The sequence below is a fragment of the Molossus molossus genome, unplaced genomic scaffold (assembly GCF_014108415.1).
Source record: "Molossus molossus isolate mMolMol1 unplaced genomic scaffold, mMolMol1.p scaffold_m16_p_4, whole genome shotgun sequence".
Lineage (NCBI taxonomy): Eukaryota > Metazoa > Chordata > Mammalia > Chiroptera > Molossidae > Molossus > Molossus molossus.
This window is the reverse complement of record NW_023425377.1, coordinates 125018493-125036604: the sequence shown is the minus strand read 5'-3', so window position 1 is coordinate 125036604 and position 18112 is coordinate 125018493. Positions and strand designations below refer to the sequence as shown.

Genomic DNA, 18112 nt, shown 5'->3' with positions numbered 1-18112 from the left:
TTCTATTTCAGACATGCAGAGAGCTGTGTGTTTATTTCAATCAGTTACCCAAATACAAAACCTTGAAGGAATGTTTTACACCTTCCGCTACTCCAACACCTATCTAGGATTAACCATCAAAGCCTGTCACAGATGTCTGCCCTGTCTGATTCACTCCCCCGACACCTGCCACCCACCTGGATGGGGCATAACTGCCTCGCTTACCTCCCCCCACACACATGGCCACATGATCATGGTATTTTTTTTTAATCCTCACCAGAGGATATTTTTCCATTCATTTTTAGAAAGAATAGAAGAGAGGGAGAGGAGAGAGACACAGAAGCAGAGAGAAATATTGACGTGAGAGAGATACATTGATTGGTTGCCTCCTGAATGGCTCTGGGGATTGAATGTGCAACCCAGGTACGTGCCCTTAACCAGGAATTGAACCCGAGACCTTTAGGTCCAAGGGCTGATGCTCTAACCACTGAGTGACACCAGCCAGGCCCTGAGCAGCCTCTTTTTTTCTTTTATTGATTTTAGAGAGACAGGAAGGAAGAGGGAGAGGAGAAACATTGATGAGAGAGAACATCAACTAGCTGCCTCTGCATGCCCCACACTGAGGATTTGGCCCACAACCTGGGCATGTGCCCTGACCGGGAATTGAACCCGAGACTCTTAGGTCCAAGGGCCAATGCTCTAACCCCTGAGCAGCACCGGCGTGGCCCTGAGCCCTCCCGACGCAGACCTTCCTGCCCAGCCTGGCAGCCCAGCGGTGCGCATCCTGCCACGGCAGCCGCGTGCCTTGCTCAGTCCACTCCACGCTGCTCGCACACGGCCAGGTTCTGCTCCCTCAACACACGTTCCGCAGGTGACCAGAAACGCCCTCCTCCTTGCCCTACCCGAACCCCCCTGGTCCCCAAGCCCCGCTCAGCGCCTGGCTGCGCCACAAAGACTCTCCCGACATCCAAAACCACGAGGACCGCTCTTCTCTGAATGAGTTCTTGCATTCAATCTGTTTGGCATTTCACTTGTTTGGATTTTACTATCCTGTACTTACTGCCGTGTTTCTAAACTGTCGCCCCTAGGGAGACGGCCAATGCCCTGAGGACGGGAACTATGCCGTGTGCACCTTTGGGGTCATCCGGGACAGCCTGCACACCGCCAGATGCAGAGATGACACGATCTGTCATCTACAGTCACGTGCACAGTGCCGTGGCTGAGCAGTGGACCACACACAGCCAATGTGCCCCGTGGCACCCGTCCACAGGCGGCACATGGGCTCAGAGGCAGCGGCAGGGACACCACGGCCTGTCCACGGGCGGCACACGGGCCGGCGGCAGGGACACCATGGCCCGTCCACGGGCGGCACACGGGCGCAGCGGCAGCGGCAGGGACACCACGGCCTGTCCACGGGCGGCACACGGGCTCAGCAGCAGTGGAAGGGACACCACGGGCTGTCCACGGGCGGCACACAGGCTCAGCAGTAGTGGCAAGGACACCACGGGCCGTCCACGGGCGGCACACGGGCTCAGCAGTAGTGTCAGAGAGACCACGGCCCGTCCACGGGCGGCACACGGGCTCAGCGGCCGTGGCAGAGACACCCGACTGTCACAGCCACTACAACCCCCCGGTGAGCATGGGCAACTGAACCGCATGTCACCCGCCCGCCTAAAGGCTGGGGCCTGTCCGGCTATAAAGAGAAGCAGGAAAGAAAGAGCAGCACTCGGAAAGGCCTCAGCAGGATAAAAAGGTGGTCGCTGGGTTCCGACGCGCTGGGTTACTGCGGCACTTCTAAGATCGACCGACAGGTGCCACGGGAGGGCCCACGCTCCTGGCTAACGGCAGTGCTAAGGCGGGGACGGAGCGACAGCCCAGACAGTCTGGTCCCCCTGCATCAGGTGGGGGGGTCTGTCACAGGAAATCTGGGGAGAAAAGAACTCTCTACTTCCTTTACTTTTTACTGCATTTTCTTGGTTCCAGTCACAGGATCTGCTTCAGACTGAAAGACCACCCCACAGAGGAAGGCACAGCACAAAGAAAATCCCGCTGGGGCGCACCAGCCCGCCACCCAGGGACGGCCGCAGACGCCCAGAGCTCCCGGAGGTGCCCAGGGATGGCCGCAGACACCCAGAGCTCCCGGAGGTGCCCAGGGACGGCCGCAGACGCCCAGAGCTCCCGGAGGAGCCCAGGGACGGCCACAGACGCCCAGAGCTCCCGGAGGTGCCCAGGGACGGCCGCAGACGCCCAGAGCTCCCCAGACGGTGCCCAGGGACGGCCGCAGACGCCCAGAGCTCCCCAGACAGTGCCCAGGGATGGCCGCAGATGCCCAGAGCTCCCGGGAGGTACCCAGGGACGGCCGCAGACGCCCAGAGCTCCCAGGAGGTGCCCAGGGACGGTCGCAGACGCCCAGAGCTCCCAGAGGTGCCCAGGGACGGTCGCAGACGCCCAGAGCTCCCCAGACGGTGCCCAGGGATGGCCGCAGAGGCCCAGAGCTCCCGGGAGGGTACCCAGGGATGGCCGCAGACGCCCAGAGCTCCCAGGAGGTGCCCAGGGACGGCCGCAGACGCCCAGAGCTCCCGGAGGTGCCCAGGGACGGCCGCAGACGCCCAGAGCTCCCCAGACGGTGCCCACCCGAGGTGACACACAACTTGGCGGACATAAAACTGACTTTTATAAGGAAGAGAAACCACTTGCATCTTCAAGTGAAGACAAAAGAGAGGCCGCCTGGCAGCAAATTCTATTTAAAAAGAAACTCCATCTTCATCCACACTCCTTATGCACAGTCATAATGGCCCATAAAAACGAAAATAGTTATGGGTAAGGCAAACACATGTCTTCCCCTTGCTGAAGGAAAAAAGCAACTCAAATTGTTGTTCATTTATTTCCTCTCCCCTTCACCCGCCATCACGCGTGGCCTTCCCTGTAGCCACGGACCTGCACTCCCCTTCACCCGGCCATCACGCGTGGCCTTCCCTGTAACCACGGACCTGTGTCTCCCCTTCACCCGCCATCACGCGTGGCCTTCCCTGTAACCACGGACCTGTGTCTCCCCTTCACCCGCCATCACGCGTGGCCTTCCCTGTAACCACGGACCTGTACTCCCCTTCACCCGGCCATCACGCGTGGCCTTCCCTGTAACCACGGACCTGTGTCTCCCCTTCACCCGCCATCACGCGTGGCCTTCCCTGTAACCACGGACCTGCACTCCCCTTCACCCGGCCATCACGCGTGGCCTTCCCTGTAACCACGGACCTGTACTCCCCTTCACCCGGCCATCACACGTGGCCTTCCCTGTAACCACGGACCCGCGTCTCCCCTTCACCCGGCCATCACGCGTGGCCTTCCCTGTAACCACGGACCTGCGTCTCCCCTTCACCCGCCATCACGCGTGGCCTTCCCTGTAACCACAGACCTGCACTCCCCTTCACCCGCCATCACGCGTGGCCTTCCCGTAACCACGGACCTGCGTCTCCCCTTCACCCGCCATCACGCGTGGCCTTCCCTGTAACCACAGACCTGCACTCCCCTTCACCCGCCATCACGCGTGGCCTTCCCTGTAACCACAGACCTGCACTCCCCTTCACCCGCCATCACGCGTGGCCTTCCCAGTAACCACGGACCTGCACTCCCCTTCACCCGGCCATCACGCGTGGCCTTCCCTGTAACCACGGACCTGCATCTCCCCTTCACCCGGCCATCACGCGTGGCCTTCCCTGTAACCACGGACCTGCACTCCCCTTCACCCGGCTATCACGCGTGGCCTTCCCTGTAACCACGGACCCGCGTCTCCCCTTCACCCGACATCACGCGTGGCCTTCCCGTAACCACCGACCGGCGCTCACACTAGAGAAATGAAGGACAGACATTGGAGACAATGCGAAGTGTACTTGGAAACCTGTACCTTCTTCATAAACGTGCTTGATGGCCGTCAGCTCCTCAGGGGTCCTGGAAGCAATGATTTCCGTCAGGACTTTCTCGTCGGTCCCCGCTCCCTGTGTGGAGATTCATTTGTAACAGGAAAAACCGTGTCACCAGGATTAAAAAGAAAGTGACTCTCCTAGTATGGACGTTACGCAAACTGCATAATGACATAAAAAGTATCCAACATAACATTCACTTCTTTGTGTATGCCTTCCAGTATAGACATAAGAAATTTCAAAATAATTTTCTTTCCAAAGACAATTGTATCCCTTTTTATCTAATGAAAAATAATGTTCATTGTATGTAAGTGTGCAGACAGGTAACAGATGCTACAAATTTGTAATTTTATCCGTTTAAATTCTAAATTGCTTAAAAGCAAAACATTTTAATGAAACATGGAATAGAAAAGGCTCCCATAGTAAAAATGTAGCCTCTCCACAGATTTATGGAGAGAAGTTCTGGTACTTAAACAGTCTGTATCGTACATCCTGAGACCTGCCCCCAAATTCAGCTCTGTGGACACACAGATAGTCTATTTAAGTGTCATTCTCTTCATATTTCTGTTTCTTTAGCAAAAATCAAGCACTTGGCAAACCTAGATTTATGCTGTGGCGGAATTTCAGTTGCTGCTGACATTTCAGAAGCAAGCCACAAAGATGCCCGTCTCCAGTGACCTGGGATTTTGTTTACTCCCAAAGAGTCACTGAAGGAAAATGAAGAGAATGAGCCCAGAACTGACCTTAACTAGATGACCCTCCGCCCTCCACGGAACCACGGTATGTCTGTTGTTCAGTCTTTCCCTTTTTCCTTCCAACTCAAAACTGCTAAGGAGCTAACAGTTTCCTGTCCCGTGGGTCCAAGCAAATGTTTCAGTGTAGCCAGATTTATACTGTTCCCAGCGCCAGTCAAGAAGGCCTACAGAGAGTTATCTGCTACAACAAAATTGTAACAAGTTTACCGGCTACTTCTAGGAAAGGGTGTAAGAACACCTTTCTTTTCTAAAAAATCTCTGAAGCTTTATTTTTGAACCTATAATGAGGAACAATATTATTGTTCCCCAACCAGCCAAATTTCTATTTTAAAAGATAAAACACCTATTCGGTAACATTTTTAAGACACACCTCAGAATTAAAAAACAGGCATAAAACTAAGAAATAAGAGGCTGTAAAAAAATATTAAGAATTTAAATAGCCACTAGCATAGAGTTAGCGAAACAAAAAGGATTAAATGACCCACGTGTCATTTTCTCTCTCTCCTTTCCTTCTTACCGCATCCTGTAGCTCTGTTCTCCACGAAACCCTCGCGGAATAACCCAATTATTTTTAAGACGAAAACGACGCCGCTGTGATCGCCGCCGGCCGCTGGCGAGGCCGGTCGGCCCGCTCGCCCCCCTCACCTTGAGCGCGTGCTTCAGCTCGTAGGCGTCGTACAGCCAGGCCGGCTTCATCAAAGCCACGATCAGCTTCTCAAACTTTCCGGTCAGTTCTGACTTCAGGTCGTCCAGAAGGTCCTGGCGCACAGAGAATACAGGTGTGTCTGCCAGGCACACGTTTTAAGGAGGTTCTCCTTAAACATGAATGACAGCCCTCTGCTCCGAAGAATTTCCCCGGCAGAGGCACAGAGGTGAAATAAGGTACCTGACCCCGACCGAAAGCAGGGGTGAAGCAGTCACCCTGTGCCAAGGTCGTTGGTCTCGAGAGAGGTGTTATTACTTCAAGAGTTTTTAAAAAATGAATGCTTTAAAGGAATGCTAAAAATTCTGTTCTAAAAATGCTGTTCTGAGCCCTGGCCAGTTTGGCTCAGCAGTTAGAGCAACAGCCTTCGGACCAAAGAGTCATGGGGTCAATTCTGGGCAAGGGCATGTACCTGGGTTGCAGGTTTGATCCCTGGCCCAAGTCGGGGTTGGGCGGGGAGCAACCAATTGATGTGTCTCTCTCACATCGATGTTTCTCTCTCCCTCCCTTCTACTCTCTCTAAAAATCAATGGAAAAATATCCTCGGGTAAGGATTAACCAAAAAAAAATACTGTTCTGAGAAACATGTGTAGCTTAAAAAAAATTTACTCCCAAAAAATCACAAATGTGTTTTTGCAATCGATAAAATCTGGCCCATCCTACTCGAACACCTTCTGTTCTCTCAACGCAACAGGTGGCGCCGGCTCTGGGCCTGACTGTGGGGGTTGCCGGCACCGTGGGAAACAGGGCTCCCGGATGTGAAAGGAGAGCGGTGGTCCCCCCACTCCAGGCTGAGCACCCCAGACGACTAGAACCTGGGTTTAAAATGCCTGGTTTTTTTTGCTTTGCTTTGCATTTGTTTCTGAATGAAAATTTCAGAATAAAATGACATCTAAGCTTTTCTTGTAGGCGCTCATTCATTCCTTACAAATTTAATTTTTAGTTTGAATTGTTAATCAAATAAGAGCATTGACATCAGTGAATTAAAACTCATTTGGTGCCTCAGTGCGGCTCAGTGGTTGAGCGTCATCCCAGGGACTGAGAGGTCCCGGTTGGATTCCCGGTCAGGGCACAGGCCTGGGCTGCAGGCTCGATCCCCAGTAGGGGGCGTGCAGGAGGCAGCCGATCCATGTATCTCTCTCATCCACGTTTCTCTCTCTCTGTCTCTCAAAATCAATACAAACATATTTTTTTTAAAGAAAAGATTTAAAATGAATAAAAATAAAAAATACGAAATAAAAAACTCGCTTACTAAAATACCTCCCCCAAAGGAGCCGAGACCGTGCCACAACAACACACCCTGTGACCCAGGCCGCCGGTAGGACACGGACGGGAGCAGCCCAGCTGCAGGCCAGCGGGGTGGTGGTCAGCGGGCTGGCGGCCTCTCCACAGCGTCACGCAGGCAAAGCAGCTGCGTGAGGGCAAGTGACGTGGGCACTGTGTACCCGCAGCTGCTGATGAAGCAACTGGGGAGGAAGGAGGAGAGGGAAGGTCGGCATCACTGAGTATGTGACGTCTGCCACAGGGACCAGCAGAAGGCAAGGTCACCCTAACCAAGCTGCCGCAGTCCCCGGGCAGGCCGGGACTCACCCTGCCAAACAGCGTCTTGAAGGCGTCAACGATCTCCTGGCGCTGAGCGTTGCTTCGGGAGGTCAGCAGGGTCAGGATGCTCTCCTCGTCGGTGCCTGCGAGTGACCAGTGACGAGTGACGCTCAGCCACATCTGGGCGCCCCCCCCACCTCTGTGCCCGAGCCTTCAGTTCCTTCCCTCCTGAGACATGCGTGTCACGTGGCCGACTCAAGTGGAAAACCTGCTCACGCCCCGGGGGATGGTGCCGGCATTCCTACCCCCACCCCCACTCTGGGAGGCGGGTGGGAAACCCCCTCCTTTCTGAAAACAGTGCACCCGGTTTCCCCGCAGCGAGAGGCCCTGACAGTGGCTGTTCACAAGGCGTCACGGGGACGGAGAGGATGCAGATGCGGACCCCGCTTTCAGGGGACAGACAAGGGAGGGGATAACTACAGCTGCACACAAATGACCGTGAGCTGTGGCAGAATGTGACAAGGGCCCAGGGGAGGTCCAGGTGTTCAGTGGGGTTCAAAGGAGGTTCTCTGAGCGACAGGAGGTGGAGGGGGCTTGGGAAAAGCGTCACAGAGGCGGGGTCCCCAGGTCTTGAAGGATGAAAGGACATGAGGAAGAAGGACGGGCTTCTGTTCACTTGAGAGAAAGCTCAGCAGGAGGGAAGCACGGGACTCTCGTGAACTGCAGATGACCTCGGACGGCTGGCTCAGAGGTCACGACGTGGGAGAGTCGGGTCAGGGCAGGGCAGGACGTGGGTGGGGCGGGGCAGGGCAGGACGTGAGTGGGGCGGGGCAGGGCTGGGACACCACAGCGGCCTCACCGAGCCAGAAAGCCCTGCTCCACCTGAAGCCCTCCTGGAGGGGCAGCCACACCTCCGGACGGTGTCCTACACGGGCCCTGGGGGGAGCCTGGGCACGGGCACAGCCTGTGTGGGGAGCCTCGGGGACAAAGGTTTCTAGGCAGCTGGAAAGGAGGCCGGGGCCCAGGAGAGGCGGATGCAGCAGACTGGGGGAGTGGGCATGAGCTTGGGCACGGGCCGCAAGAAGCTGCAGAGGGTCGGCTCTCAGGAAGGTCTGCTTCTCTGGCCTGTCACCTGCCACACAGGTGAGGCTGCCGGCTGTAAAACCCAAGGCGGCTCAGTTCCAGACACTGAGCACCCCGGAGGGTCCGTCCTATCATTCTGGTATCTCCGTGTACCTTTCTCTTTCTCTACACTACCCTAAGATTAATCTTCCTGTGAACCCATGACTTGGGGTTTGGAAAGACAACAGTCCCGGTTTTTGGAACACAAAGGAGGCTGAAGTTACCCAGGCCCTTCATGGCCTTCCGAAGAGCTTCCGCGTCGGCCCGCTCATCAAAGCCAGGGAAGTCGGTCACAGTGCCTTTGAGAACCTGCGGCGGGAGACAGGGACACTATTCAGAGCAGACTAACAAACACAGCACAGCAAATAACAGACACAGCGGCCCCCACTCGATCACGTCCCGACTAAGTTCCTTCACCGTCTCACAACCTGTCGCCCTATTTGAAAGGGGCAGATCCGCAGGACCAATGCCACACACGAGCCGCCGGCCGCCTGCAGTCCCTACAGGACCTCAGTCGGGACACTGGCTCCCAGGGCTCCTCCCTTGGGAATGGCCCCTGGGGGGAGCCCCCAGCACCTCCTGACTCACTTGCTCTCAGGCCTCCTTCCCATGAAGTCTCTGGCCCGTTGATCCAGGAGCACACGGAGCCCACACTGAAGCCCGAGGCCCGAACCCCGGCACTCAGCTCTACGCTAAGCTCTTACCACATGACTTGGCATCCAGCCCTATTTCTGTCTACTTATTAGGGGTTTTAAGATAACCTGGCAAAGCCTGAGAGGATATTTGGAAACTCATGTGCCAGAAGAAGACAGTCTTTGAGCTTCACAAAGATGCGTCGGAAGAGATTCTTCATCGGGTTTCCTGCTGCCCGTCCTTTTATCACACCTACGGCCCTTGTAACATCATTAGCTCTTTGGCAAGAGAAGGCTTTACTAACGCTGAGTCATACACTTATCTTATGCTAAAGGGCGGCCCCCAGCATTTACTTGCACCAAGAAATGCTTCCCAAGTCCCTCAAGACTCCTGTTAAGGTTCCATCCTAACAGAAACAGCTCCAAGGGGGAGGGGAGCACACCTGTGAGGTGTGCAATCAAGGGGGAGGGGAGCACACCTGTGAGGTGTGCAATCAAGGGGGAGGGGAGCACACCTGTGAGGTGTGCAATCAAGGGGGAGGGGAGCACACCTGTGAGGTGTGCAATCATACGTGTTCAATCACGAGTGCAAGGAAGACAACCACCTGCGAGTCAAAGGATCGCAACCTCCTACCACCAACAGAATAAAAAGGGTGACGAGACAGCCATGGGAAAGGAGGTCACAGGACACGGCGCCTGGGTCAGCCCAGCGGCCCTCCCCGGGCACTGACCGGCGCCTCCTGCGCGAGCAGCCGGCGCAGATCCAGCAGACAGACTCCCTGACCAGGCCGTAGGGGGCTCCCCTGTCTGTGGCGAGGTCTGGTGCCCCCCAGCCGCAGGGGGAGTCCTGCTGAGTCAGCGTCCGGAGAATCCCCAGCCCTTCGCCTCTGCCCACGGTCATCCAGCCCCCCCCGCCCCGCTTTGAGGAATCGTCTGTGGGGTGCCCTCAGCAGGGACCCCATCGGGCCAGTTTAGCAAGACTTCCCCTGCCCTTGAAGTCTCCTCTCAGGAAGTTTCCACCCCTGACCCCCGGATACGCATCCCCAGTGGCTTTGCTGTATTCATACTTGAACCCAATCTCTCTCCCCTGTTGTAATAGTCTTTTCTTAAATTTATATTGTTGAAAGTATTACAGATGTCCCTCCTTGTCCCTCCTCCCTCCTCCCCACTCCCCACCACTAGCCTGTCCACACTGTTGTCTGTGTCCATGGGTTATGCTTATGTGCATGTCAGTGTTTTGGTTCATCTCTTCCCGCCCCCATCCCTTCCTTCTGACTCTGAATCGTCTTCCTGAACACTGTGACCAGTGTCAGAATAACTTTCTTTAACAGTCGACTCTGACCTTGTTCAAGGAAAGAACAGTCCTTCTTGCTTTCCCTAAACAACAGAGTCCCCATGAAAGAACCCACAGGAAAACCTCAGCGTTGTAATCATGAGGCCACAAGAAGACAATCCAAGAGGTAAGGGGTACTTCCCCATGTGATCGGCCGGCCACAGAGTGTCCCTGGTCTAAAGAAAGGGCTGTGGCCACCTCGGAAGGTGGGGGAGCCTCATCCCCCTTATCTCCTTGGAGAGGTCATGAAACTAAGTCAAAGCTTTTCAATCCACCCACCGGGGAACGCGCCCACAGCCGGGCTCCTCCACTCCCACCCTCTGAGGAGCACGGATGCGCCCAGAGCTAGGTCCCCTTCCGCCGGTCTGCAGCTTGAGCCCGTGAGGCAGACGGCTGAGTCCTGGTTTCTTGCCCGCTCCCACGTGGCTAAAACCGGCGAGGATTGAGAAAGTGGCCCATCAAACAGCAGCGGTTGTGGAAGTCGTGTCTCGGGCCAAAGCACAGTCGCCCATTTGGTGGGACCGCTTCACATCCCCACGAAGACACCATCAGCATCAACATAGAAACCCGGCAACTCCAGGGGCTCTCGGTGTGAGAACCCGGGACTGACAGATGCTTGAGTTCACCGTCGGTTTAGTCCTTCACTCAACAACCATTTCTGAACAGCTTCCACGTGACACTGCACAGTCACTGGGGACATGCCGTGCTCTCCAAGGCCGGGAGCACGTAAGTACAGGAGGGAGGGCAGCAGGGCCACACGCAGGGCTCTCCAGGGCAACGTGAGCACGCAGGGGAGGGGCTGAGTTGGGAAGAGTGAAAGAGATCAGAAAAACTTCCCCAAAATGTCCTGAAAATTGCCTGTGACAGTGCCAGGCAGGTCGGGGACAGAGGAGAAATGCAGGTAGCTCACAAGCATATAAACATGGACGAATGCTACAGTCTGGGGAAGGGGTAGGATTTCAACAGACCAGGGCCGGTACTGTGGGCGGGGGGCGGAGGGGCTGGAAAGCCATGCTAAGAAATGTTGCCTTCCTTAGATCCATGCATAAGTGAGACCATGGGATACTTGTCTTTCTCTGACTGGCTGATTTCACTCAGCATAATACTCTCCAGGACCCTCAATGGGTAAGAGATCTTCTTTTTTACAGCTGCATAGTATTCCACTATGTAAATGTACCACAGCTTTTTTATCCATTGGATATCTGTAATGCTGTCAGCTATAAAAATACATATATTAAAAAAAAAAAAAAAAAAAAAAGGAAGAAAGAAATGCTGACTTGATCCTGTCCTCAAGGGAAGCCCTCGGGGACACTAAGCCAGGAAGAGCAGTGTCAACTCTGCAGTCATGTTACTAGGGTAACAGCAGGGACAATAACATGGACCCTGCAAGCCCTGGCTGGCTTAGCTCAGTGGCTAGTTAGAGCGTCGGCCCTCAGACCGAGGGGTCATGGGTTGGACTCCCAGTCAAGGGCAGGTACCTGGTTCTGGGCTGCAGGTTCCATCTCTGGCCCAGGCCAGGGTCGTTCAGGAGGCAGCCAACTGATGTGTCTCTCCTACACCGACGTTTTCTCCCTCACTCTCACCCCCTCCCTCCCTTCCATTCTAAAAAAAAATCAATGGAGAAATAGCCTCTGATGAGGATTAACAAAATAATAACAATAACAACAATAGACCCTTCAGGATGCGGAAGGCTGTTTGAAAACTCCTGACACGAGATGCGAAGCCCTCTAGGTGAGAAGCAGCTGGAACGGAAAGGAAGCCAGGACCAGGGAGGAAGCCCGAGGATGCTCCCCGTTTGCCGGGGGACAGGACGGTTTCGCCTTTCTCCGCAGCAGCCCGAGAGCTGCAGTGCGTGGAGGGAACTGGAGCTGGGGCAGGAACAAGAGAAGGCGAGATGGAAACAAGAGCCAGAGGAGAAGGGACGGCCACCTGCCGCCAGAGGACAGCCAGCACCTCCTCACGCTGCACCCGGCATCTCGTGAAACCCCGCGCACAGGGGAAGAGACTCAGCCCAGAAACGTTTGGCGAGGCACCCACGTGACCAGCAAGCAAGGCGCTGAGCTGGGACTGTGGGATCTTAGCACCATCCCCCACGGCCTCCCAGAGGCCGAAAGCAAACCCAAGAGGGTGATGGTGTGGAAGGTGGAGGAGGAGCGAGTCCCAGGAGGGAAGGAAGAAGGGCATGTCCAAAATCAGAGGAAGTCACGAAAGGGGTCGGACGGAACAGGGCCCTCTGGGCTGGGTAACTGGGTCCTGGGGGTGGTAAGAGCTGGACTGAGGGACACCGAGCAATGAACTGAGGGCAGAGCATCTCTGGGAACCCCCATTTTACAAACAATGGTTTATTAAAACAAGGTTTTAAAACACCCTTAGGCCCTGGCTGGGTAGCTCAGTTGGTTAGAGCATTGTCCTGATAGGCCAAGTTGTGGGTTTGATCCCTGGTCAGGACACACACAGGAAGCAACCAATGATGCATAAATAAGTGGAACACAAATCCATGTCTCTCTCTCTCTCTCTCTCCCCCTCTCTCTAAAATCAACAAAGAAGTAGAAAATTTAAAACACACTTGTCCAGCCGGTGTGGCTCAGTGGTTGAGCATCGACCCTGCACCAAGAGGTCGCCGGTTCCATGCCCGGTCAGGGCACATGCCCAGGTTGTGGGCCCGATCCCCAGTGGGGGGCGTGCAGGAGGCGGCCAATTGATGTTCTCTCTCCCTCTCCCCTCCTCTCCCTCTAAAATCAATAAAAGAAAAAAAAATTTTTAAACACACTTAAAAAATACTTTACCCAGTTGATAGGCTATGCAGAAGTTACAAACAGAGACGTGAAAGCAGGGGCCAGGTGAACGACAGGGAAGACATCAGAGATTTGCCTAAGGACAGAGAACTGTGAGCCCTGGGACGGAGGAAACAGGGGGGGGGGGGGGGGGGGGATGGAAGGAAGAGGCGGGTCCTCGGAATCTCAGCCACGAACTCAGAAGAAGGAATAATTTGCTGGCTGTAGTTTTGAGAGCTTTCTAGAAACTGAGGAACACTTGCTACATTCCACAGGACCAGAGTCACCATCTACACTAGCAAAGCCCCGCGGGGACCAGGCATGAATCACACATGGTGAGTCAGAGGGCAGAACCCTGGGGGGAACTTCCTGCCCAAGCCCCGTCCTGCCCACAGAAAACGGTCTGCACTGGGCAAGTGTGACTCAGACAGAGGGCTTCCCTCCTGCCTGGGGTTCCCACTAGCCGAGTCGCACACCGCGCCTCCCCCACTGAACTCTAACAGTGCGGTACAGTGCCCCTCAGCCATCCCCAGCTCACCTGCGCCCCCTGCATGCCTTCCCAGGGGATTATTCTCAGACCACACCTGGCCTGCTGCAGCTCCCGCCTTCAAAATCATCCACTCCTCCAGCTCTATAATTTTGTTGGCTTTTTCCGTTGTTTTGCTCTAAATAAAAAAGTTCTTTAACTTCAAAGACCGGGTATGCCAAAATAAAAAGGGTGAAATTAAACCAACCCGCACTGGCCAGTTTGGCTCAGCGGTTAGAGTGTCGGCCCTCGGACCAATGAATCGCAGGTTTGATTCCGGTCAAGGGCATGTACCTTGGTTGCGGTTAAACCCTAGCCTGGGTCAGGGTCGTGCAGGAGGCAACCAGTCGATTCGCACATCAATGTTTCTCTCTCTCTCCCTCTCTCCCCCTCCCTCCCTCTCTCCCACTTTATCTGATGATAAACAGAAAAATATCCTCGTATGAGGATTTAAAAAAAAAAAAAATTAAACCAAAAAGCAAGTGAAGGGTTGCTTTTGTTGTTGTTGAAAGTATTACAGGTGTCCCCCCCCTTTTAACCCCACTGACCCCTTCCTTCCCGCTCCCACCAAGGGCTGCTTTTCTAGACAGAGAATTTAAAGACACAGAAAGGCTGGGTCCAAAACACACTTAAAGCAAAGAAAGGTCTAGGAACACCAATTTATTTATTTTTTAATCAACGGATGTGTGTGATGTTTTAGGACAGTATACAGGTTACAGGAATAGAATTTATTTCAAAAATGAATCTAAGATGTAAAACATATTGTTATATTTCTACCGTGTTAAACTTCTAAGTCACTGAAAGAAGAAATCCACCTCTCACTAGCCCGCCACCTGTACAGGTCTCCCAAGGGGCATGAGATGCCAGATAAGGGCGTGAAGGTGCTGAATGCCAAGGAAGTCCTCCGCGGCTTGCCAAGCAGCCAAGCCTTCTGGATCCCGTTCTCTAAGCATCCAAAACAAAGACGAGAGTCCAAAGAATCGGCCGCTGCGTGAGACTGGCCAGGGTAACCGACAGCCTGACCTAAGAGCCCAAGAGGAAACCGTCTGACCGCCAGTGGGTGGCAGGAAGAGAGAGGTGCGCCCCATTCACAGGCAGCTCCTCGGGGAGCTTCACTCCCTCCCATCGACCCTGCTTGCCTGGCGCCGGACCGCCGTCCATTGTCACAGCACAGGGACCCCGACCACAGACGGTTCAATCCAACCTTGTACGGTTTCACTACACAGCAGGGAGACAACCTCGATGCTCGTGAAGTCTCCAGTGAAAAATTACATAGCCCCATTTTGACTTTATGACGTTCCTGCTGCCCTTGAATATATTAACTCTTTATAAACCTCATAAATGAAACGAAGTTCAGATGGCCCCAATATAATAGTTTCAGGTTTCATCAACTTAAAGAAAATTAAAGAGATAAAAACCTTAAACTGAATGAAAAGGTGTTGTTAAATGGATCACTCATCTAAGAAATATAGCCAAACCTGGATTTCTCCAAACCCGGAGTGCAGAACGTACTTTTAAGTACTTCTAAAATAAGTCAGACTGCCCTGGCTGGTTTGGCTCAGCGGTTAGAGCATCAGCCTATGGACCAGAGACACCCAGGTTCGGTTCCCATTGTACCTCGGTGGCAGTTTGCCCCTGGCCCTGGTTGGGGTCATGTGGGTGGCAACCACTCGATGTGTCTCTCTCACGTCGATGTTTCTCTCTCTCTCTTCCTTCCTCTCTCCCTCCCGCTCTATCTGAAGATAAATGCAAGAATGTCCTCGGGTGAGGATAAAAAATAAATAAATAAAATAAGTTAGACTATCTATGGAAAAAGTTGTCTCTAGCTAACTAGTGAGATGGAAAACCCATGGAACAAGTCGGGAGGCTCCAGTGTTAAATAAAAAGAGAGAATCGCTGGTATGGGAGACAGTCCACGAGCATGAAGAATTACCCTGTGAAAGGCTAACTTTTAATTTCCCAATCAATAAGAGACATTGATTTTTTAACAACACATTTTACATTGCCCAAATGTGCACCTCGAAGACTCAGGCACCTCGTCCCGGGTTGGTCCCACACCCACAGGTCTGCAAAAGGTACCACCTTTGAAACCTAACACGGAAGCCTCCCTCCAAGTACACTGGGGTCCAAAGGAAATTTTAGACGTAAAAGAGCGATTCCATAATGTAAGTATCGACAACAAAATGCCATCTTAATATTAAATATTTTAACAAGATGTTTTACGTGAATGGCTTCCAAGGATAACTAGTAACAAAGCCAGTGCAAATTCAACACTGTACCATTAACAGTAGCTGTAACTTTTACAATAAATAAAAACTGTGGATTTGATCGAAAATAGTCCTGGTGTTATTGCGATAGAAATCACATCCATAATTCTATCACACAACCACCATTCTCCCATGATGTATACATATAAGGGCCTTCCCTCTACTTCTATTCTTTGAAAGTATTAATATTCACAGTGGAAAAATGTGCTCCCTGATGCTGTCTCGGGTCAAGTGTCTACATAATTAAAAGGAATTGATTGAAAAACTTCAGACATGACTGGGTAAACATACAAGAGAGACTCAAGAAACAGCCAAATGAGCAAGGATAAAGAAAGCCTTCTTTGAAGCTTGCTAACTCGTCATTTATATCACCACACCAGCATATCAAGATAGGAAAAATAATTCTCAGGAAAGTTAATTGCACGTGAAAGTATCCTTTACATGGGGAAGAACCTAATACAAAGTTTCCACTTGAAGCACTATGAGAATTGGTTTACTGTGCTATTCCTTAAGTGCAAAAGAGGAAGTAAGAATGGAACACTGTATCAATTTAATAGTTACCAATTCATCTTCATCCCATTTTCTCTTGGAAAGAACCCTGAAACCTTATTCAATTTTGATAAGCCAGTCTGTTTTTGTTTGTTTGTTTGTTTGTTTGTTTAAAAGAGACCTCTAAATGAGAAAGGGAGATCATCTGGGTAGTTAAAACACTTGTTTAAAAAAAAATAATCTGGCCTCTGGCGAACCATTTAGATGTATAAGGTCTGTAAAATTAGTTTGGGGGTGGAGCTGTTAAGCAGTGTGTTTTAGTCACAAAAGACTGTGCAACACAGCCAGTGTTTAAAGCTGCATATAAATCACACAATCTTCTTTCCTACACTTCTGATCAATGTTAAGAACGGCACAGAAAGCCGGTACCGGGCCGTTCAGTTCCGAGAACCAGTAGTCCCAAGGCCCGTCGAATTCAGAACTCGTTCAGCGACTTCATTGCCTAAGAAAGCTGCTTTCCAGTTCATGTTTCGCAGGGGGAAAATCAGTGCCGACAAGAGTTCCTTTAGTAAAACTGGGTTGAGCAACAGGGAAAAGCCGACGCCCACCCGGGCATTAGAACACAGGAAACTTGCGGGGAGGGAGGCGCAGGAAGCCAGCGGGAAAGTGTTCCCCTCACTTGGCGCTGAGCTGTCCCTGCTCTGGTTCTAATTTTAGCGACTCCTGGGATTTTGGGGAGGGCCCCTTCCACACGTTCCCTCGCGACGCGGTGGGGCGCAAGAGCCGGCCACGTCACCCGGGCCGCGCCCTCGGGGCTGCAGCAGGTCGGGGACACGGCGGGAGGGGGCCGCCCGGGCGAGGGGACCGAGGGCGGTGCACGTCGCCCCAGGCAGATTCTCTCTACTCCTCAACTTTTTGGCCTTCAAACAAATTCTCCAACTCCTTCGACACAGCGGACAAGGGCGGTGAAGGGGCGCTGCGCGGGGCGCACGGCCTTACCTGTGCCATGGCGACTGCTCGGGTCCGGAGGAGGGACGCGGGCCTGCAAGACAAGGGACAGCACTGGTTCCCAGAGGCAGACCCGCCTCGGAGCCGGGACCGTCCTCCCCCTGGGGACCGCTCGCCGCCAGCCTCCAGGCCGCCCTCGCGCCTGCAGGGCCGCTGCCCGGGCCAGGTGCGCACTCACCAGACAGGGGCACCGAGAGCGGGACCTCGAGCCGGAGCCTCCCGGGGAGCTGCGGGGAGCGGGGTGCGGCAGGACGAGACGCAGGGCGCGGACTGCTGCTCCTGGCCAGCTCCCGGCGACGGAAACACCCGGGGCCGCCCCGCCCCGCCCCGCCCCGCCCCGCCCCGCCGGCCCCGCCGGCCCCGCCCCGCCCCACCCCAGTCATCTGCCCCGTCCCCGCCCCCGCCCCCGGCTTCAGTGCGCCTGCGTGGGACGCGCCTGGCCGCCGGGTGGGGCCGGGCTGAAGCTGCGGCGGGACGCAGACGGGGCGCCGCTCCCCGCGGGCGGCCGGCGTGGGGGGCTGTCCTCCGCGGCCGCAGAGGGCGGAGGGGCAGCGGTGCGTGGTGCCCTGCTGCTGGCACAGACACTGCGCCTGGGACATCTGTGACCTTGGAAGAGAAGCAGCCTTGAGGGCCGCTTCCCAATTTCTTTCTAAGTTCCGGGTCCTTTTCCCTTTTTTAAGGGCCAGTGGTTGCTTCCCAGATGGGCCTCTCGTCGTGTGCAGCCCTTCGGTAGGTTGGCTGGGAAATTTCAAAACCTCTGCCTGGGGCCAGTTACCATGTTCAGAAGCAGCCGAGAACTGTAATACAACTTAAATTTGATCGCTGTCCCTCGTGAATTCAACATGACATGTGAGGGTGGGTGACAGAGGGAGGCTGCAGGACAGCGAACTAGACTGGTGCAGAAACGGCCACGCTGGCAAGACAGGGACCGGCTCAGACTCACTGGTGCAGGGGCGGAGGCTCCGGGCGGGCCCCAAGGCAGGCACAGAATTGCAACACCAGACACGGCGACATGTTCTGTGATAAGAGCAGCGCCCGTGGATAAAAGATGAGAATCTGGTT

General features: G+C 54.0%; 1 protein-coding gene across 1 annotated transcript in view; it reads right to left on the bottom strand.

Annotated features, from left to right (window-relative positions):
- The window catches only part of ANXA5 (annexin A5), a 28791-nt gene extending 11443 nt beyond the window's left edge, over positions 1 to 17348 (bottom strand). The window contains exons 1-6 of the mRNA XM_036241500.1: positions 17229 to 17348; positions 17042 to 17084; positions 8246 to 8330; positions 6948 to 7042; positions 5300 to 5413; positions 3884 to 3974 (exon numbers count right to left, since the gene is read on the bottom strand). Coding sequence (XP_036097393.1) covers positions 3884 to 3974; positions 5300 to 5413; positions 6948 to 7042; positions 8246 to 8330; positions 17042 to 17050 — 394 coding nt within the window. The 5' untranslated portion in view covers positions 17051 to 17084; positions 17229 to 17348. The remainder of the gene's footprint in view (positions 1 to 3883; positions 3975 to 5299; positions 5414 to 6947; positions 7043 to 8245; positions 8331 to 17041; positions 17085 to 17228) is intronic.
- Between the last annotated feature and the right edge of the window lie 764 nt (positions 17349 to 18112).